This window comes from Myxocyprinus asiaticus, chromosome 20, assembly GCF_019703515.2.
Source record: "Myxocyprinus asiaticus isolate MX2 ecotype Aquarium Trade chromosome 20, UBuf_Myxa_2, whole genome shotgun sequence".
Classification (NCBI taxonomy): Eukaryota; Metazoa; Chordata; class Actinopteri; order Cypriniformes; family Catostomidae; genus Myxocyprinus; species Myxocyprinus asiaticus.
The window spans coordinates 25626255-25646521 of NC_059363.1; the positions used below are offsets into that span (position 1 = coordinate 25626255).

General features: G+C 43.1%; 1 protein-coding gene across 1 annotated transcript in view; it reads left to right on the top strand.

Annotated features, from left to right (window-relative positions):
• adam12b (ADAM metallopeptidase domain 12b) overlaps nucleotides 1–20267 on the top strand; it is a 184268-nt gene that overhangs the window by 26613 nt on the left and 137388 nt on the right. The window contains exons 2-3 of the mRNA XM_051646093.1: nucleotides 8570–8676; nucleotides 17762–17835. Coding sequence (XP_051502053.1) covers nucleotides 8570–8676; nucleotides 17762–17835 — 181 coding nt within the window. The remainder of the gene's footprint in view (nucleotides 1–8569; nucleotides 8677–17761; nucleotides 17836–20267) is intronic.

Below are 20267 nucleotides of genomic sequence, written 5' to 3' on the forward strand. Positions count from 1 at the left end.
GACACTGAAGGACTGCTCGAACATGTGTGATGTGTTCTTCCAGAGAGTTTTAATAATGGGGATATCGTCGATGTAGACAGTAACCCACCGGTTAAGCACGTCTCTGAAGACATCATTAATGAATGACTGGAAGACCGAAGGACTGTTGGCCAATCCGAAAGGCATGACCAGATATTTGTAGTGGCCACTGCTGGTGGAGAATGCTGTCTTCCATTCGTCCCCCTCCTGGAATGCATATGAGGTTGTATGCACTGCAAAAGTCGAGGTTGGTGAAGTATCTTGTGGAGCGTAACTGTTCAAGTGCTGCTGGGACCAGAGGTAAAGCATAACGGAAATTTACCGTAATGTCGTTGAGAGCACAGTAATCAATGCAAGGACGGAGCCCACCATCCTTCTTGCCAACGAAGAAGAACCTGGCTGCTGCGGGTGAGGTGGATGGTCGGATGAAGCCCTTTGCCAGTTCTTCCTCAATGTAGTTTTTCATAGCCTCAGATTCGGGTTCAGACAAAGGAAAGATCCTACCTCGTGGTAATGTAGTGCCAGGCAAGAGTTCAATAGCACAATCACTGGAACGGTGAGGAGGAAGTTGAGAAGCTTTGGCCTTACTAAAAGCTTCAACAAAGTCGTCATACTCAGAGCACTGAAGAGGGAACCTCCGTGAAAGTAGTGGATCCGATGGAAACAGGTGAAATGGGCTTTAGGCAGCTGGAGAAGCAACTTGAGTCCCACCGGAAAATTTGTCCTTCACACCAAGAGATTTGAGGATTGTGTTGTTAAAGCCACGGTAATCCAAGTATCACATCGTTGTGAGGAGAATTAATGATATAAAGGCATGTTCTTTCAGTGTGAATAGTGCCAACTTGGAGGGTGATGTCCGTAGTGGTGAAGTGAACTTGGCCGGTTCGCGGGGGCGTCCATCTAACGCTGCCCCTGCCAAAGGAGATTCACAGGGGATTAGTGGTATCTCTAACCTCTTGGCTAAGCCCTCATCAATAAAATTGCTTGCGGCACCAGAATCGATCGTGGCTTGGGTGGTGATTATGTTCTGACAACCAGTTATAGTGACGGGTACTTTAATACAGGAAGAAGTGAAAAGAGGAGTCAAGACATCACTCACTGCCGGTTTAGATGATTGGACTGGCCGTAAGGGACAGGTTGCTCGAAGATGTCCGGCCTGACCACAGTATAAACACAGATGGAGCTTCATGCGCCGTTCTCTCTCCTCCGACATCAGATGAGTGTGCCCAATCTGCATTGATTCAGTTCCACCAGTGCTGGATGTGGTCTGTGAAGTGACAGTAGATAAGTGGACCGGTCTTTGAGAGCGGATGAGATTATCGAGGAGAATGGTTAGGTTGATAAACTGGTCCAGGGTTCTCCCTTCATCGCGGCATGCCAGCTCGGATTGCAGTTCCAGATTGAGTTCCCTTCGGAAAAGCAACTTGAGTGCGTCCTCCACCCATACAGTCTGCGCAGCGAGAATGCGGAATGTAAGCGCATACTCGGCAGCGGTGTCCTTCCCCTGTTGGAGTGAGAGTAACAGCTCACCAGCGTTCTTTCCACCCTCGGGATGCCCGAATACTTCTTGGAATTGCTGGAGAAAATCATCAAAGTTGGTGAACCTCGAACCTTCACAAGACCATATAGCGGTAGCCCAGTCCAGAGGACTGACAAAAAGGACAATAAGGAGCATACAAAAGATGCGACTGTCATCAGTGGGATATAGCATGGATTGCTGCTTAACAAACATCAAACACTGCATCAGAAACCCCTTGCACCTAGCTGATGTGCCATCAAACCTCTCCGGAAAAGCAAGACATGGATTGGCGGTAATGGTGTTCGGAGAAGGAGGGTTATTCACCAGAATGGGTTGAGATGCATGTGGCGGTTGGTCCTATGCATGAATGTGGAGGTTTTGAAAGAGATTTACTAATTCCTCCGTAGAAGCAGTCAGCCGGGTGAGTTGCTGTTGGTGGGCAGCCAACACATTAGCTTGAGCGAAAACTTCAGTAGATAATTCCACACTGCTTAAGGCAGAGTTATGGTCGTCTTGCATTCTCACTAACATAAGAACAAAATTTCAAGTCTGCACCAAGCTCCGCTGGATCTGTAGTTGGCGAAGTCTTCTGTAACAGACTCCGGAGAACAGAGGTTAAGATCCATATGCAGTTTAATAATAAATGTGCAACTCATAAACAGACAGGCAGGGTAAATCACCAGTAATGGAACAGCGTAGACAGATGAGAGAAATTGTAATAAACAGGCAATGGTCAGGGCAGGCAGTAAACAATCACAGTAAGAGTCCAGGTAAACAATGGGTAAACAAGGTAGGCAGTAGAGTATCAAACAGTGGGTAACAGGCAGAAGTCGAACACAGGCAGGCAGTATAAACAGAGGAAAATGCTCAGAATTAGCAGGAGCAAAACAAGACTTCGCAATGACTATCGTTAAATAGTCTATGAAATAGGAAACAGGTGTAAGTGTAATCAATCCAGGTAGGCATGTTGGGAAGTGTAGTTCAAGGTGCCCTCAGAACTCGGGCAAGGTGGACCTCTGGTGGTGAGCAGGAGTCCTTGTGTTTGTGACAGTGTGAGTCACAGTGAGGGAGAGAGAAATAAATTACAGAAAGGCTTTTGGCCCTTAGAGAGCTGTTGTGCTGTCACTGCCCTGCTTTCTTTCGCTCTTAAAGCTACATTTCAGCCAGTATAAGGCAAAGAATGAAATGTACAGTGGGGTCCAAAAGTCCAAAATAACATAAAAAAAAAAAAAATCGGGGTTTTGACAAAAAGAAGAGGAAATATTTAAGATTCTACCCTATTTCTTGGTCACTATAAGGAAAGTTAATTTGTGACTTTATACAAAAATCTGATTTCCTTGCTCCCATTGAAGCACACAAGCTGCTCTTTGCAACATTCATAATCTTTTCTTATTAAGTTTTTGACTCAAAAGTTTGTAGACTTTTGGACCCCAGTTGTACTATATGTGCATGCATATACTGACAACAGATGAAGACATGCACCCTACATTATACTCCAGATACTCTAGTATAACTTTGGTTTTAAGTGTTTTGAGCTAAGCTTTGCTGTATTGAGTTAATTGTCTTTATCTTAGCATCTACTTGCAGTATGCTGGTGCTAATTTACTGCAGCCCTGACTGCTTACTTCTCTCTTTATGAAACGATGCTGCTGGTGCTGACAATGATGAAGACGATGATGATGGAATGAAGAACCCAAGTGCAATTTATTAAACAAAAGTGATATCCAAATAACCATAACTATAAACATGAAACATAAGCATAAACATGAACTTGCCTATAGTCTTGACTTGACATAAACTTGACATAGCATAAACTTGACTTGACTTGACATGACATGACATGACATGACATGACATGACATGACATGACATGACATGACGTTACCAAACATCTACAACACTTCACAAAGCACAATGGGAAAACATGAGGGCTAAATACATGGACTTGGGAGAACACATGACAAAGATAACCAATGAACAAACAGAACTGATAATAGAATAACAAGACAATAAACCAATGAAAACAAGACACATGAACATGGAGGGAAAACAGGACATCACCTGACTAGGGACACATGACATGAAACAGGAAATAAACTTTTCAAAATAAAAGACATGAAAAACATGAATCAACAAAATACACATGACACTTTAGCATACACTTTCACTTTTAACTAGGGCTGTCGATTTAACGCATTCATTTGGTGCAATTAATTCTATAAAAAATTATGTGTTAAAAAATTAACACAATTAATCATGTCCCCGGATTGTAATAAGGAATACTCCTACCATCAGAGCAATTCAAGCTATAAGTACCACCTGTTTTCAAAAGGGGGGCAGTAAGCGAACTCCAGCTGTATAGGCAATGTGCAGCTGTACAGACATCAAAAAACACTCAGGCTTGCTTGACACTAGCAATAGCAGAATGCGAGAATGGGTACTTGCATTCAACCACAGCTAAGTGGAGCACAGTTCCGAATGCAGGGATCTCTACATTCTATCTCTATGTTTTTCAAAGTTTCAAATTACATTTAACTTTACACAGCGATCTAAAAACGCTAAGTTTATGACGTGACTGTCACAGTAAGAACCCTCGGAGGCAGAGGGATGGACTCAATTGCAGGTTTTATTGACAAGGGAATGGATGAGAGGTGAAACAAACAGGTGAGGTAATCCAAACACAGGTATGACACAAACAGCAGGTGAGTAACAAACAGGGTAATTAACAAAATGCAGATGATCAGAAAACTCACAACAGTCTTTTGGTCCTTGTAGGAATCGTAACAAACAATGGGAGAGTCAAATCGCTGGAGGAATACATGGAGGATGAAACATACACCAAACTCAGATGATGGGAACAAATAACAAGGTAAGTAAACAAACTGGTAAGTATGAAGTAGCTAGGGATTCCGAAGTCTTAGGGTGAACATAGACAAGAATAGACAAATGACTGCTTTTCGAGGTTTGCTTTTGGACTGCGCCCAAAGATGGAGGCCAGGAGGACACAGATGGCAGGGGAGGATCCAGGAGGATGATCAAGAGGAATTGGCAGACAATCTGGTGGCCTGGGAGGAGTCTGTGGATGATCAGGAGACCAGGGAGGTGACCATTGGGCAAGGACTGGGTCAGGAGGCTTGGTAGACGGCCACAGAGCAGGGACAGGTTCAGGAGGCCTGGGAGGCGGCCACAGAGCAGGGACAGGGTCAGGAAGCCTGGGAGGCGGCCACAGAGCAGGGACAGGGTCAGGAGGTTTGGGAGGCAGCTCTAGGAAGGGAACGGGGTCCGGCGGTTTGGCCACAGGAGGTGGAAACCTAGGGGGCGGAGCCATAGGCGGATCCAGAGGCAGAGAAGCCGGAGTAGGGACTTGAGATCCCAATGGCAGAGCTGGTGATGGGTCCAGAGATGGAGCAGGCAGAGCAGTCAGAGGAGGAGTCTCAGGATGAAAAGCGGGAAGAACCATAGGAAGAGCAGGAGTTTGAGATTCAGGAGGTGGAGCTGCTGGAGGATCAAAAACTGGACACTCAGGAGGAGGAACCAGAGTGTGGTCAGGTGGAGCCACAGGAGGATGGAGGATTTGGGTCTCAAGAGGAGGAACCGGAGGTGAGACTCAGGAGGTGGTGATAGTGGCAGAGCGGGCTGAACTGTAGGAGGTGGAGATTCAGGGGGTGAGGGTGGAACCGTAGAAGACTTAGAAGGCAGAGCCGTGGAAGACTCAGAGGGCAGAGCCGTGGAAGGCTCAGAGGGCAGAGCCGTGGAAGGCTTGAAGAAGGCAGGCGGATCCGAGGGAGGCTCAACGGGCAGAGCCAAGGAAGGCAGAGCCAGGAGAGGCTCAAGGGGCGGAGCCATGGAAGGCAGAGCCACGGGAGGCTCAAGGGACGAAGCCGTGGAAGGCGGAGCCATGGAAGGCTCGAAGGGCAGAGCCATGGAAGGCAGAGCCACGGAAGTTCGAGGGATGAAGCCGTGGAAGGCCTGGAACAAGGATCCGTGGAAGGCTTGGAGCAAGGAGCCGTGGAAGGCTTGGAGCAAGGGGCTGTGGAAGGCTTGGAGCAAGGGGCCGTGGAAGGCTTGGACGAAGGGGCCGTGGAAGGCTTGGACGAAGGGGCCGTTAGTGACTGAGAACTGACCTTAGTGGTCGAGAGCACAGGCAGCAACTGGGGAATGACCTCCGTGGTCGTGAGCACTGGCAGCGACTGGGGAATAGGAGCCCTTCTTCTCCTCTTCTTCCAGACAGCTGGGAGTGTTGTTACGGGAATGGTCGAGGCTACAGGCATTGGCTCTGGGACGGTCGAGGCTAAAGGCATTGGCACTGGCTCATTAACCGTGGCATGCATGGGAACTGGCTCGTTAACCATGGCAGGCATGGGCACCGGCTCGTTAACCGTGGCAGGCATGTAATCTGTGAGGAATGGTCTTCATGGCCAAATGTACCGACATCAGTGGAGGATCATACACTTTAGAAGATAAACACCGAGGTAAGCTCCGTGGTCTTCGGAGCAGGTGGCGGTGGTGGCACGGGGTTCCCGTCATAACCCACAGTGTAAGGGGAGAATGCTGGAATAGGAGTTACCTTGGGGGTGATGGGAATGACCTCTGTCCCGCGTGTTGATAATGGCGAGGGGTAATGGATGGCCAGCGTGGCTCGGACATAATCCGCAAAATCAAGTCAAGTAATTTTTATTTGTATAGCACCTGTCACAACACACGTCGTTTTGAAGCAGCTTTACAGAAGATCATGCATTAACAGAAAATGAAACTGTAATATCTATAATGTCTTTGAGTCATCATTGTGTAGTTTGATAAAATACAATTGTGAATTGTGTTTAAAAATAAGTAATTAAATAATAATTGTATTTATAACCCCAGTGAGCAAGCCGAAGGTGACTGTGGCAAGGAACACAAAACTCCATAAGATGTTGGTTAATGGCGAAAAATAACCTTGGGAGAAACCAGGCTCACTGTAGGGGCCAGTTCCCCTCTGGCTAACATCATGAATATAATGCCAATATTACTTATTTATAGTGCAAGTCATGGTTTAAAATTATTAAACTAAGTGTTAAGGGTCAGTGTTTAAACAAAGATTTTGTATGAACTGTAAGATTAATGATTAATGTCTTTGAAGTCCATCCTGGATTAACTGTAGAAGTTCACATAGATGCAATTGTCCTTGTTAGTTGGCTGATGAAGGGTTTTGTTGGCAATTAATCGATAGACTATGTATTCAATTTCAAGAGTGTAGTCCATCATTAGACTGAGGTGATGCAGTCAGAGATTAGTTAGGTACATCGCAGTTCAACCTGGCCGGTAATTTTGGTGAGGTCTATCCTAAATCCAATGGCATATGAAGTATCCCATGTCTTATGGTTGGAGTTGGCATCAGTTCATCCTCTGAAGTCCATCATAATAGACTGAAGTGATGTTTGGCTGGCACCGGCTGCTATTAGTCATCATCACTCAGCGACACGTAGCAGTGGAGTCCAACATGAAGCAGGAATGGAGCTGGATCCAGGTGGTGCTGGTGACCTCAGGATAGGAATCCCGAGGTTGAGACAGGAAAACAAATAGAATAATATTAGCATAGATGCCATTCAGTTTATTGCAGAGTTATAGATCACGATCAGTGTTTCTGGTTTCTGGTTCCGGCAGACCTAACTAAAGCAGCCTAATTGTGAGTTGAATGATAAATTAGGTGTATGCCTGGCTAAATAGATGAGCAAAGGAAAGATTCTCCGCCTCCGGAAGAGCTGTAGGTCTGTGAAAGTTTAGTCCATTCCATAAATGGTTCTGAGGTATGAGTCCGATATAGTGGTTGTAGCAGCGAGTTCGTAAAACTGAGTTGAATATTCCAGGAGAGGAAGATCCTGTCGGAACAGTTCCATGAACGCACCCGTCAGCTCCATGCCCATAGTGACTGTGCTTGTCGGTGTTGGTGGAATATCTGCTGAGTCCTGTTAGGTGGTCTGTTCTTCTGACACAGTAAGAACTCTGAGGCAGAGGGATGGACTCAATCGCAGGGTTTATTGACAAAGGAATGGATGAGAGGTGAAACAAACAGGTGAGGTAATCCAAACACAGGTATGACACAAACAGCAGGTGAGTAAACTCCAAACAGGGTAATTATCAAAGTGCAGATGATCAGAAAACTCACAACAGTCTTTTGGTCCTTGTAGGAATTGTAATAAACAATGGGAGAGTCAAATTGCTGGAGGAATACACGGAGGATGAAACATACACCAACACTGATGATGGGAACAAATAACAAGATAGGTAAACAAACTGGTAAGTATGAAGTAGCTAGGGAGTCCGAAGTCTTAGGGTGAACATAGACGAGAACAGACAAATGACTGAGTGTGAGAGTGGGGTTTTTATGCAGTCCATGATTAGAGTACTGATAACGTGCAGGTGCATGTAATCAACTCAGGGGAGAGTGAGCACTGTGTGGAGTGAGGGAGAGGGAGCAGAGTGTGGCGTGAGAGAGGGAGTCCAGTGGATCCGTGACAGTGACGCAACCAAAGTGCTCTACAAGCGTTTGTGTGACGCATGTGTACATTGACATGTCCTTTGAAAAACCCTTATAATAAAAATATCTTTGACAAATTGAATTCAATTGCAAAATGGATTGCCATGGACTGTAATCCAATGATGGGATTATGTTCAGTAATATGGAAATAAAGTTATTGCCTTCTTAACACACTTTTTGTTTTATCAATGCTTTACAATGCTCATCTGCCACAATAATGCATTTTAATAATCTGAATTATTATTTTTATAATATATTTTATATTTATAAATATTTAAATATAACTATTTATAATTATTTGATCAATATATACTGAATTATTTTAATTTGAGGGGCTTTCACAGCAACTATTTATATATGTGATTAATTGCAAGTTAAAATACTTTTAACATATGGCTGTTTTAAATTCTTGCCTCTAGTACACCCACAGCTTAGTTGCATCACTTACTGTTTCTCTGGTACCCTGATCATCCCTCTTAAGTACTAACGGTGGGATTTTTTGTCATTTGTCACAGAGAGACGATTGAAAAGTTGGTTCACCAAACTCGAACACTACCGCATCATTGTACCACTACTACTGGAAGGAACAGAACAGCGATCAATCAGCTGGCTCCACTCCAGGGTAAGAAAAAGGGCTATATAATGTTATTATTTTAGATGCACGTTCACGTATTTCTTTCTGAGCTTCTAGAAAGTTATTTGCACATCTGTCATGATGTTGTGTTACTGTTAGCGCTCTGACAATTAATTGGTGCTTCTTTTGAATGTATTATTATTTTTTAATGTATACTGTATATTAACATGAAAAGTGAATTGTCTACAGTGGAGTTCAATGTAATAGACCCTTCAGTCTCTTCATCTGTGCCCCAGATCTCTCAGTTAGACTGTAGTACAAATTAGTTAACAATGTATGACTCTCAGCCTTTTAGCTGCAAAAGGGTAATTTATGAATTGAGAGAAAGGCCTTTCTGCCAAATAGCACTAGAGGCACAAAGGCTGAGTGATGAGGTTGGCTGAGTGACAAACGTTTTTGGAGTTCATTAGATTAGATTAACCGCCTGAAGCCATGGCAACATTTTCAAAAAAGAGTCACGAGGCCTTCGTCATTAAGGCTTAATTGATTCCACTCTCTGCACTGAGTTACTCAAGCTTCGATGAATATTACAGTCAAACTTCTTCTACAACTCTGTAGAAGCAATATGTGACTCTGGCTCAACAACTCCTCACGTGACACAGGCCTTTTAACTGCCCATTTTGACAGTTGATGCAGTGATATCACGTGTGCTTGGAGGCTTTGCAACACCCTAAGCTATTCCATACTGTTACTGTCTGTAAACGCATTGAGGACAGGCAAGGACGAGGCGGGAACCAGCTGAACAGTAAACATAAAGTTTAATGGTAAACTTAAAACCAACATAAACAAATGTGCAGTGTGGCCGTGTGCATCTCTCTCTCTCGAACCGGCACCCCCTGCCGCCCCTTATCTCGCTCTCCCGCTGATCAGCTGATTCAGCGCTGGCTGTGCTCCATCACGGCCCGGCCACGCCCTCGTCACATTGTCATTGGGAGAATCGTCTCCGGTTACTCTTGTGACCTCGGTTCCCTGAGATGAAGGGAATGAGACATTGCTGAATGCTTTAGGGAATTCCTTTTTCACGACCTAGTTGAAGCCTTTGTATCATAATGCCAATCTTATGATTGGCAATGATGTTTGAGCCCCACCCTTTTAGGCACGCATTTGCCCTATATAAGCGGGCACTCACACACCATTTCATCAGAATTTTCTGACTGAGGACAAGAATGCATCACTCGTACCTCGAAACACTGAAGTAGTAGTGCGGCCAAGTTTGCAATGTCTCGTTCCCTTCATCTCAGGGAACCAAGGTTACAAGAGTAACCGGAGAGGTTCCCTATCGATTCAGTTCGTGTCCCATCACACCGCGCTACGTAACGTAATACCCTGGGATGCACCTGGGTATAAAACACTTAGAAGAATATGTATATAAGGTCACAGGCCCATCGGGCAGTGACTTAGTATAATATTTCTTTAGTGTGTATGAAAATGAATAACCACACATGGTGAAAACCAGCTGGGACGTTAATCTTAGTCTGAGGATGTGTATGAGTCATATAATACACAGAGTATAATTTAACCCCTTCGTACCAGAGGTAGGGAGGGAGTTTTTTTTTTATTTTTATTGGAAGTGCTTGTGACTTCTAGTGGGAGTAAATTGGGTTGCGGCCTACACAGGCGACTGTATTAAAATATAACAGGTCAATATTCCGGACCACCTGCCGGGTGTTGGAATAGTAAGTTCTCTAGACAGAGATGACTCATGAAGCGATGGACACCACGTCTAGGTTATAAAACCTTGCGAAGATGTTTTGCGAAGACCGTCTTGCTGCAAAGCATATATCCTGTAGGGATATACCATTTGTCCATGCCCATGAAGAGGCCATGTCTCTAGTTGAATGCGCTTTCATGCCAATAGGGCATCTCACGCCCTGTGTTTAATAAGCTAGGGTGATCACATCAATGATCTAGTGAGTTAGCCTTTGTTTGGAGACGGACATGCCTCTTGTGCGTCCTCCGGAACATACAAAGAGCTGATCTGACAGTCTAAACTGGCGAGTGCTCTCCACATGCATGTGCAATGCCCCCACGTGGCATAATAAATGTGCTAACTGCTCCTCATCCAAATTAGACAGTGGAGAAGAGAAAGCTTGTAGGTGCACTATCTGATCCCTAAGGGTGTGGAAAGCACCTTAGGCACATAGCCTTTTTTGGGTTTGATGGTGGCTTTGGAAATCCCGGGACCAAATTCCAGACATGAACTGTCAACTGACAGCACATTTATATTGCCAACCCGTTTGACTGAGGCCAGAGCCAACAGCAGCGCCATCTTTAAAGAGAGCACACGTTACTCAACGGATTCTAAAGGTTCGAACGGGAGGCTCGTGAGTGCCCTCAGAACCAGATTCAAATCTCATGTTGGAACCGTAGCAGGGCGAGGGGGTTTCAAGCACCTCGCTGCCCTAAGGAACTTTATGATTAGATTGTGTCTGCCTATAGAGGAGCCAGCCTCTGGGGTGTGAAATGTTGAGATGGTCGCTATATGAACTTTAAGCGTTGACGGACTAAGACCTGTGTCCAACTGCTCTTGAAGGAATGTAAGGATCTCCATTATGGGGCAATTCACTGGGTCTTTTCTGGGTAAAGAGCACCAATCCGCAAACACACACCATTTTAGTGCATAGAGGCATCTCGTAGATGCCGCTTTAGCCTGCAATATGGTGTTTATTACAGACTGAGTGAATTTTGGCTCATTCATTGTGCTCCGTTCAGGGGCCATAAGTGTAGTCCGGCTGGGGATGCCAAATCATGCCCTGCGCTTGAGAGAGCAGATACCTCCTCAGTGGTATTTCCCATGGAGGGCCGCCTAATATCTCCATCATTTCCGGAAACCATGGTAAGTTGGGCCATTTTGGTTGGTGACACGCATGCTCCCCTGATGCCAGGTGTGACTTGGTACATGGTGTTTGAGTCAGTACTGGAGAGGTCTCATGTGTAAAAGACCTAAAGGTACGACAGCCACCATAAAACCCAGCATTTTTTTAAAAGACTTAAGTGGAAATGTTTTTTCCAGTTTGAACTGAGACAGACACTGGTTAATGGTCTGGACACATTGGCTCTTGAGGTGCGCACGCATGCTCATGAAGACGAGTCGAACCCCATAAAAGGAGATTTGTTGGCTGGGGAAGTGTACTTTTCGTCCAGTTGGCACTGATACCCAGGTTGTTCAAATGGTGAAGTATAATGTCCCTGTGCTTCGAACACAAATCTCAAGAACAGCCTGTGGCATGGTACAATTCGGATATGAAAGTACGCATCCTTTAGATCTATTGACGCAAACCAGTCCCGTGGGCGAATGTGCAATAAGATCTGTTTAACATCTAATTAGTTTAACAACTAATTACCGAGTTAACATCTTTAATGGGTTTTGCCAGCGTGCGATTCAAGCATCTCAGATCTAGGATCGGCCGAAGAACAGCGTCTTTCTTCGGAAAGAAAGGGTAGCAGCTGTAAAACCCTTTGTTGCTGTGGCAGCACGAAACAACCTCTATCGCGTCTTTTGTGAGGAGATTGTGAATTTCTGCACGTAATACAGGCACGTCCCATGACGGAACTGTCGAGGACAAAACGCTGTTGAAGCGAGGTGGTCTGTGTGCAAATTGGATCGTGTTCGATCATTTTTAGCACCCAATCTGACATGCCTGTGAGTGCCCACCACACATTCACATAACGGGATAGCAGGTGCTTTATATTTGACACTAATTGTGATAGCGCACTGCTCACCATTGGGAAGCGGTTGTGCACAGTGTGTGAAATGGGGAAGCAAGGCAAATTCTCAAGAATGGCCTGAACAAAAGTTAATAAGTACACTAAGGTATGGTTTATGAGCGTGCAAACATAAGAGAGAGAATTGTTTGTATGTGATCATTATGAACAGAACTCAATTCAAATGTCACAGGTGCAGATAGGCCAGAGGCCACCGTCTTTCTGCGTTTTGATGAGAAAATAACGGCTGTGACATTCGCTCTGTGCATGGTACGACCCCATTGCCTCTCTCACAAGGAGATTTACTACTTCGGAGCGCAGAATGGGCATGTCCTGCACTGTAACGTGGAGGATAGAACGCTGTTGAAACGAGGCGGCCATGTCGTGAATCGGAATGTATAACCGCACACTACCGTTTTTTAACACACTGAGAAATGCTTGGTAACGCGTGCCATGCGACCACGTAATGTGCGGGTGGGCGCGAGTTTCATGCGTGTGTTGAGGGGAGTTGGCGTTCATAAGACGGGAGCATTTTGTGTGGAGTGTGTGTGGATTTTTCTTTGAGATGCCCGGAAGCGTGCCACGCAATCGCGAAACATGTGAGCGGGTGCGGATAATGGGCACAGATAGCTGCCACTTATTAGACGGGAGCTTCTCACTCAGAGCACGTCACGCATCCGTGTACAGCGCTAATAGTGTAAAGGCTTGAGCGAGCTAACATTAGACACCAGTCACCCGCTGTTATCACTGCAAGTGAGTTTGGTTGGAGAGGAAGAAAGAACTTTTTCAACCTTCAGCACGCGTTGAGTAGCCGCTACAAGGTATGCACGCTATTCAAGCAATGCATAGGAAGTGTTGCAATAAAACCTGACTCGTTCCCGGCGAGAATAGCAGGGAAGGGCGAGTCGAAACATAATAGAAAAGGCATGAGCTCTAGATTCCTATAAATACTATACTTCTTCCCGCTGGGGACTGAAAGCGCTGTTTGCATCACAGTACAAAGACGCTGAAATATGCCTAAGGACGGCAGCTCCGATCTGGGTGTGCTCAGAGTAGGGCGCGCGCCAGGTCTCAGTAAGCTCTTATGTGAACCTCAGGGAAGAATGACCCTGCTTTCTGAACCACGGTCTTATGACGGCGGACGGTGTGCAGGAATCATTCATTCAGATGAGAATTTTCCGGCTTGACAGGAGGCAGTCACTCAAGGCCGAGCTCCACAACTGCCCGCGCAATGACGCTGAGTAACTTGTATCAATGGCCAGTGCGCGCTCCTCACCCTCGATGGGGGGAGGGGCTGCAGCATCCTCCATGGACCATTCTTCCAATGCTGCGAGGGACATGCATCATTATCATCGTCAGACCCACCGAATACGACAACACCGTGCTCATTCATAGAGGGTCGGAGGTCGTCATACTGCACTGGTGAAGACGCTGCGTGGGAATCGAGGGGCTTGTGGGGCTTGCGCCGGTGCGAGATCCTCCTCGGTTTCTTCCAGCTCTACCTTGCGGCCCCGCCATGCTTTCTCATGTGGTCCCTCAAGACTTAACACAGAGGAAGCAGTCAGGAGGGCATGTGAGGTGGAATCGTCCCTCGGGACAAGGGCGACCCAAGAGCGGAGCATCTTGAGACTCATGTCCTCACAGGGAGGGTAGTCAGTCCCCATGAGAGCTGCTTCGGCATGGGCAGCCTAGACAGTGAACGCAGCTCTCATGTTGGTCTGACATAGCAATGTGTCGCTCACAGGAACACTTGCGATTCGACATCATTAAAAAGACGCATACACACAAGCGGCTCTTTTATTAATTTTTTACGTCACTTTGACTGAATATTACTATATATATATATATATTATATTATATTATTTTATTTTATTTTTTTTTCACATTTTAGAATAATAGTAAAGTCATCAAAACTATGGAATAACATAAATGGGACTATGGGAATTATGTTGTGACTAAACAAAATCCAAAATAAATCAAAACTGTATTATTTTTTGGCATCTTCAAAGTAGTCACCCTTTGCCTAGATTTTGCAGACATGTACTCTTGACATTTTCTCAACCAACTTCTTGAGGTATCACCCTGGGATGCTTTTTAAACAGCAGTGAAGGAGTTCCCATCTATGTTGGGCACTTATTGGCTGCTTTTCTGTATTATTTTGTCCAAGTCATCAATTTCATCCATCGTAGTAGACCATTGGACAGAATCTGTGGTCTTTAAACATTTAGTTCCACATGCTCACCAATGGATTAATTCACAATTCAGTGATGGCAGTATTGTCAGTTTTGGGTGAACTACACCTTTCAAGTCATAAAAATGCAGTGCTATAGAGTGTTTGGCCTAGCAGCTAGCTTTTCTTTCCAAAGTGATTGTGATTAAACATTTGCATGTATAGTAGGAGATTGTGGTGAAGGTAGTGAATTTCAGACAGGAAATCCTCTGCAAAACAAAGGAGCTGTCGGCCTGCACCATTAGTGGCTCGACTGTTTGTCCAAAGCCATTTTACTGAAGCAGGAGTAATGGAGGAAGATATGCTGTCTCAGCTGTTTACTGAGGAAAAATGTGTGCTCATTATATTATTATGAAGGTTAAAATGTTATTCAGGAATATTTCACTATATGAGTTGAGTACATCTGTATATATGCATTACTCAGTTTGGCTTTTTTTAAGTATAGACTCACCATATACATATATTGATTTGTTTTGAATTGTGCTATGCTGATCAAAAGCAGATTAAAGAAGCACTGTAAACATTGGTAACAAGCAGTTGTTCAACTTGATCTAAAAAATATATATATATATATATATATATAAAATGTATTTATTTATTTTTTAATTGGTGTAACCTAATGTAGTCCAGTTGATTCAATCATATACCAGGGTTTATACCAGGGTTTTTACAAGGTACTATACTTTCATGGTACATACAAAAAAAAAAAAAAAAAAAAAAAAAAAAAAATATATATATATATATATATATATATATATATATATATATATATACTGTATATATACTGTAATATATATATATATATATATATATATATATATATATATATATATATATATATATATATATATATTATTATTACAATGGTACCATGTCCAAAAGAACATGGCAATAGCACTGTGTCCTAATAAAACATAGTATTATAATGGTATCATGTCCAAAAACAATAATGGTAATAGCATGGTACTATGTCCCATTAAAACATGGTATTGTAATGGTAACATTTCCAAAAAAAAAACATGGTAATATCATGTCATCATGTCACAATAAAAATGTTTATTATAATGGTATCATGTCCAAAAAACATGCTAATATCTTGGCACTATATCCAGATATCTTTGGTCCCCACATGCTTTAGAACGTCCACCACTGTGCCTGAACCAAAGCAATCCAAAATCACTTGCTTAAATGACTGGCGTCCTGTTGTTCTGACCCCCATCATCAGCAAATGCTTTGAGAGACTAATCAGAGATTACATCTGCTCTGTGCTGCCTGCCTCACTGGACTCACTGCAGTTTGCATACTGCAACAACCGCTCCACTGATAATGCCATTGCATCTACACTACACACTGCTCTCTCCCACCTGGAAAAAAGGAACACATATGTGAGAATGCAGTTTGTAGACTAAAGCTCAGCATTCAACACCATAGTTCTCTCCAACCTTGATGTGAAACTCCGGGCTCTGGGCTTAAACAGCTCGCTGTGCAGCTGGATCCTGGACTTCCTGTCTGGCAGACGCCAGGTGGTAAGAATGGGCAGCAACATCTCCTCATCACTGACCCTCAACACTGGAGCCCCGCAGGGCTGTGTTCTCAGCCCACTCCTGTATTCCCTGTACACACATGACTGTGTGGCAACACATAGCTCCAATGCCATCATTAAGTCTGCTGATGATACGACGGTGGTAGGTCTGATCACTGACAATGATGAAACAGCCTACAGAAAGGAGGTGCACGCTCTGACACACTGGTGTCAGGAGCACAACCTCTCCCTCAACGTCAGTAAGACCAATGAGCTTGTGGTGGACTTCAGGAGAAAAGACAGAGAACACAGCCCCATCACCATCAATGGAGCACCGGTGGAGAGAGTCAGCATCTTCAAGTTCCTCGGTGTCCACATCACTGAGGAACTCACATGGTCTGTCCACACTGAGGCCATTGTGAAGAAGGCTCACCAGTGCCTCTTCTTCCTGAGACGGCTGAGGAAGTTTGGAATGAACCACCACATCCTCACACGGTTCTACACCAGCACTGTAGAGAGCATCCTGACTGGCTGCATCACAACCTGGTACGGCAACAGCACTGTCCTCAACCGCAAAGCCCTACAAAGTGTGGTGCGAACTGCCAGACACATCATTGGAAGTGAGCTTCCCTCCCTCCAGGACATATATACCAGGCAATGTGTGAAAAAAGCTCAGAGGATCATCAGAGACTCCAATCACCCGAGCCATGGGCTGCTCTCACTGCTACCATCAGGCAGGCGGTATCGCAGCATCAGGACCCACACCAGCCGAATCCATGACAGCTTCTTCCCCCAAGCAATCAGACATTTGAACTCTTGATCTCTCATGATCAATATACATCAGTACTGCACTTTACTAATCTCACACTGGCTGTCATAAATTATAATATTTCTTAACAACACACTTGCAACTGACTATCAACCAACAGCCTGAATGTCAATACAGCACAATACAACCTACTGTATATTTTATATATACTATTTTTTTATTGTATATTGTGTATTCTATATTGTGTGTATGTGTATGCTATATTGTGTGTATTGTATACTGTACATTGTATATTGTTATTTGTATATTGTGTTGTGTGTAATTATGTGTATATTAGATATGTAAATTGTGTTGTGTAAATCTGATGTTTATTGTAAATTGGTATATGTCTCATCTCTGTCATGACTGCTATGTTGCTCGGAACTGCACCCAAGACTTTCACCCACTGTTGCACTTGTGTATATGGTTGAGTGACAATAAAGTGATTTGATTTGATTGATTTGAATTAAACATGGTATTATAATACATGTCCAAAAAAACAAGCTAATATCATGGTACCATGTCCAAAAAAACAAACAAAAACAAAACAAAAACCAAAAAACATAGAAAACCATGGCTCCATGTCCCAATAAAATATGGTACTATAATGGTGCCATATCCAAAAAACATGGTATTGTAATAGTAACATGTACAAAAAACATGGTATTATAATGGTCTATGTCCAAAAAAACAAAAACATGGTAATTAGCAATATGTCCCAATAATGTTTGTGTGGGAGGTACAGGGTTTATTTTAAATTGTCTGAAACAGGAAAACAGGACATGAGGTGTTTGTTTTTCTTTTTTAGACTCCTCCCGCTTCACTGCACATCCTGATCCAAACAGAAGGACAGCAGCTGATTTTGTCTGTGGAGAAAAACCAGTAAGTCTCTTTCACAACATACACAACACTCCAGATTCACAAACAGGCCGGGGGAGTAACAGAATCTTATAACATCAAATACAAAAAACTGCACTCTGTTACCTTTACATTAAAAAGTCATATTTCAACCCAATATCAGAAAACAAAGAAGAAATGATAATTTCCATGATTATTGATTACTGATTGCATTAACTAGTTAGTAATTTTTAATGGATTACAGTATCAAAGTACCCTCCCATCTCTGCTCCCAAATCACTACACACAGTAAGCATGCTCAATCATGCTGTATTTTTGTATGCACAGTAAATATGTATGTCTTGTAGGGTCACACTCCTGAATTCTAATCTCATCTGAGGTAGACACACATTTCCATTTTGTATCACTCATCTCTTTTCCACTCAAGCAGTGTTGAGGAGAACAGATCTGTAACATTTGTCTTGCCCCTGGCTGTCATTCTACTTGTCTGTGTGTTTGACTAGACAAGTCTATTTCCATCAGCTTTGCTGCTTATTCTGGTGTGGTGGCAACTGATGCAAAATAAGTAGAATGCTTGCTTTATTTTTCAGTGTGTTCATATGGATTTTGGAGTTTGAATGTTAGTGTAATGAAACTTCCCATTAAGGTCAACACAAAATCACAATTGACCATATTTACTTTTTAAATATACATTACTGGTCTTATTGTGAATGATACATTTCTGCACATTATTCAAAAATAAATAAATAGATAAAAAATACAATAACTAGCATTACTTTCCTTTTTTGGCTGTTGTCACAAGCCACCTTATCACCCCCCCCCATTGCTCCATCCTGGTGTTTAACTACCAGTTTTAAAAATCTAATTTGCGATGGATAAAGTTCCTTCTTACATTTGTTTTGGTTAAATATCACATCATATTACGGAAGTAAAATGGGATGTGGACACTGTTTTATTACATCAAGTTCAGAAATATATGTAAATAAAAGAGAGCATACTAGGGTCCTAGAGCTTAGAACTATATTATTGACAAACACAAATAAACACACACACACACACACACACATACAGTTGGTCATGGGCAAAGTAAAGTTGCATGACATGGCCTTCCTCGTGTGTGCAGAATTGTTTTTAAATTAATGTTCCAATACATTTTGCAAAGTCAAACACTTTCAAACACTTAGTAGATTAAAGAAAGTAACTGAAAGCTTCATCAAGGTCTAGTTCTTTATTTTCCCTTTTCTCTCTCTCTGTCTCTCTTTCATAAACTTTATGCAGTATGTGAAATACCATTCTTGGCTTTGTCGGTGTAACAGGTAAAGTGTCTGCTTAAGCGAAAGGAGGAGGCGGGAACTGGCTGAGCAGTCAACGTAAACTTTTAAGGGTATAAAGAAACTGAAACAACATAAAACAAACAGACATGCATGCATACAGTGGCCGTGTGTATCTCTCACTCTCTCAAACTTTATCCCTCTCCTGGCTGATTAGGACAATTCAGCCCGGCCACGCCCTCCTCCTCGTCACAGTCGGGTTCTTATGTGAACCCAAGATTATGTGGCTTTTTAGAGTTAGAGAAAAGAGAGAAAGAGCGAGCCAAGTCAACAAAGAAACTCCAGGGATGAGTGTCCGGGGACGTCTGATATGGGCTGACCTTCTCTGTACATTAAGCTGAGTTCAGCTCTTTCCCACAGCAAAAACACACAACAAAACAACATCATGATTCATCCACATATATACAAACACAGCACAAAGGACAGACAACTACTTTCTCTGCATTGACCATAAGGTTTTATCTGCACATCACCACAGTATTCTTAACTAGGGATGGGAATCAGCTGGCGATATTAAATTGATATTTGTGTCAAGATACAATAATAGATGAATTGATTTATAACTTATAAACCTTTCAAGATAGACCAGCTGTACTGTGAGCTTCGAGCTTATTAATCAATACATACACTTTTTTAACACTTTCCAAGACCCTAAATGAGAACAGCTCCACCAATCAGAGAATCACAGGCAACAAAGCGCACCAAACGAGCTCTGCAGTGACCGCCCACTCCCATGACATACTGCGAATCATGCAGTTGAATCGGTCTCTATATACTCTCAAGCTACTTATGTATTTGTATATGTCTGTTTAATTAGCAATACAATTTAAATATATTGTTTCTATACATAATCAACAACTTCAAATCAATAGTTTTATAATTTCCATCATTTTTATTCAATAATGTCATTCGCAGTGCTTCCTGTGATTGCAGTTCATGCACTCATTAAACATGATTAGTACATAGTCTTGTACTTTTGTCTTTTTGTTAAATATTCAAATACTTTTTTTGCTTCACATCAAAGTTAGTAATGTGTTCACAAAAGTGAATTCCAAAGGTTTTTATTGAAATATTTTTCACACATGCAAGGTGATTCACTGCAGGCTTGTGTCACCGGTCTTATTC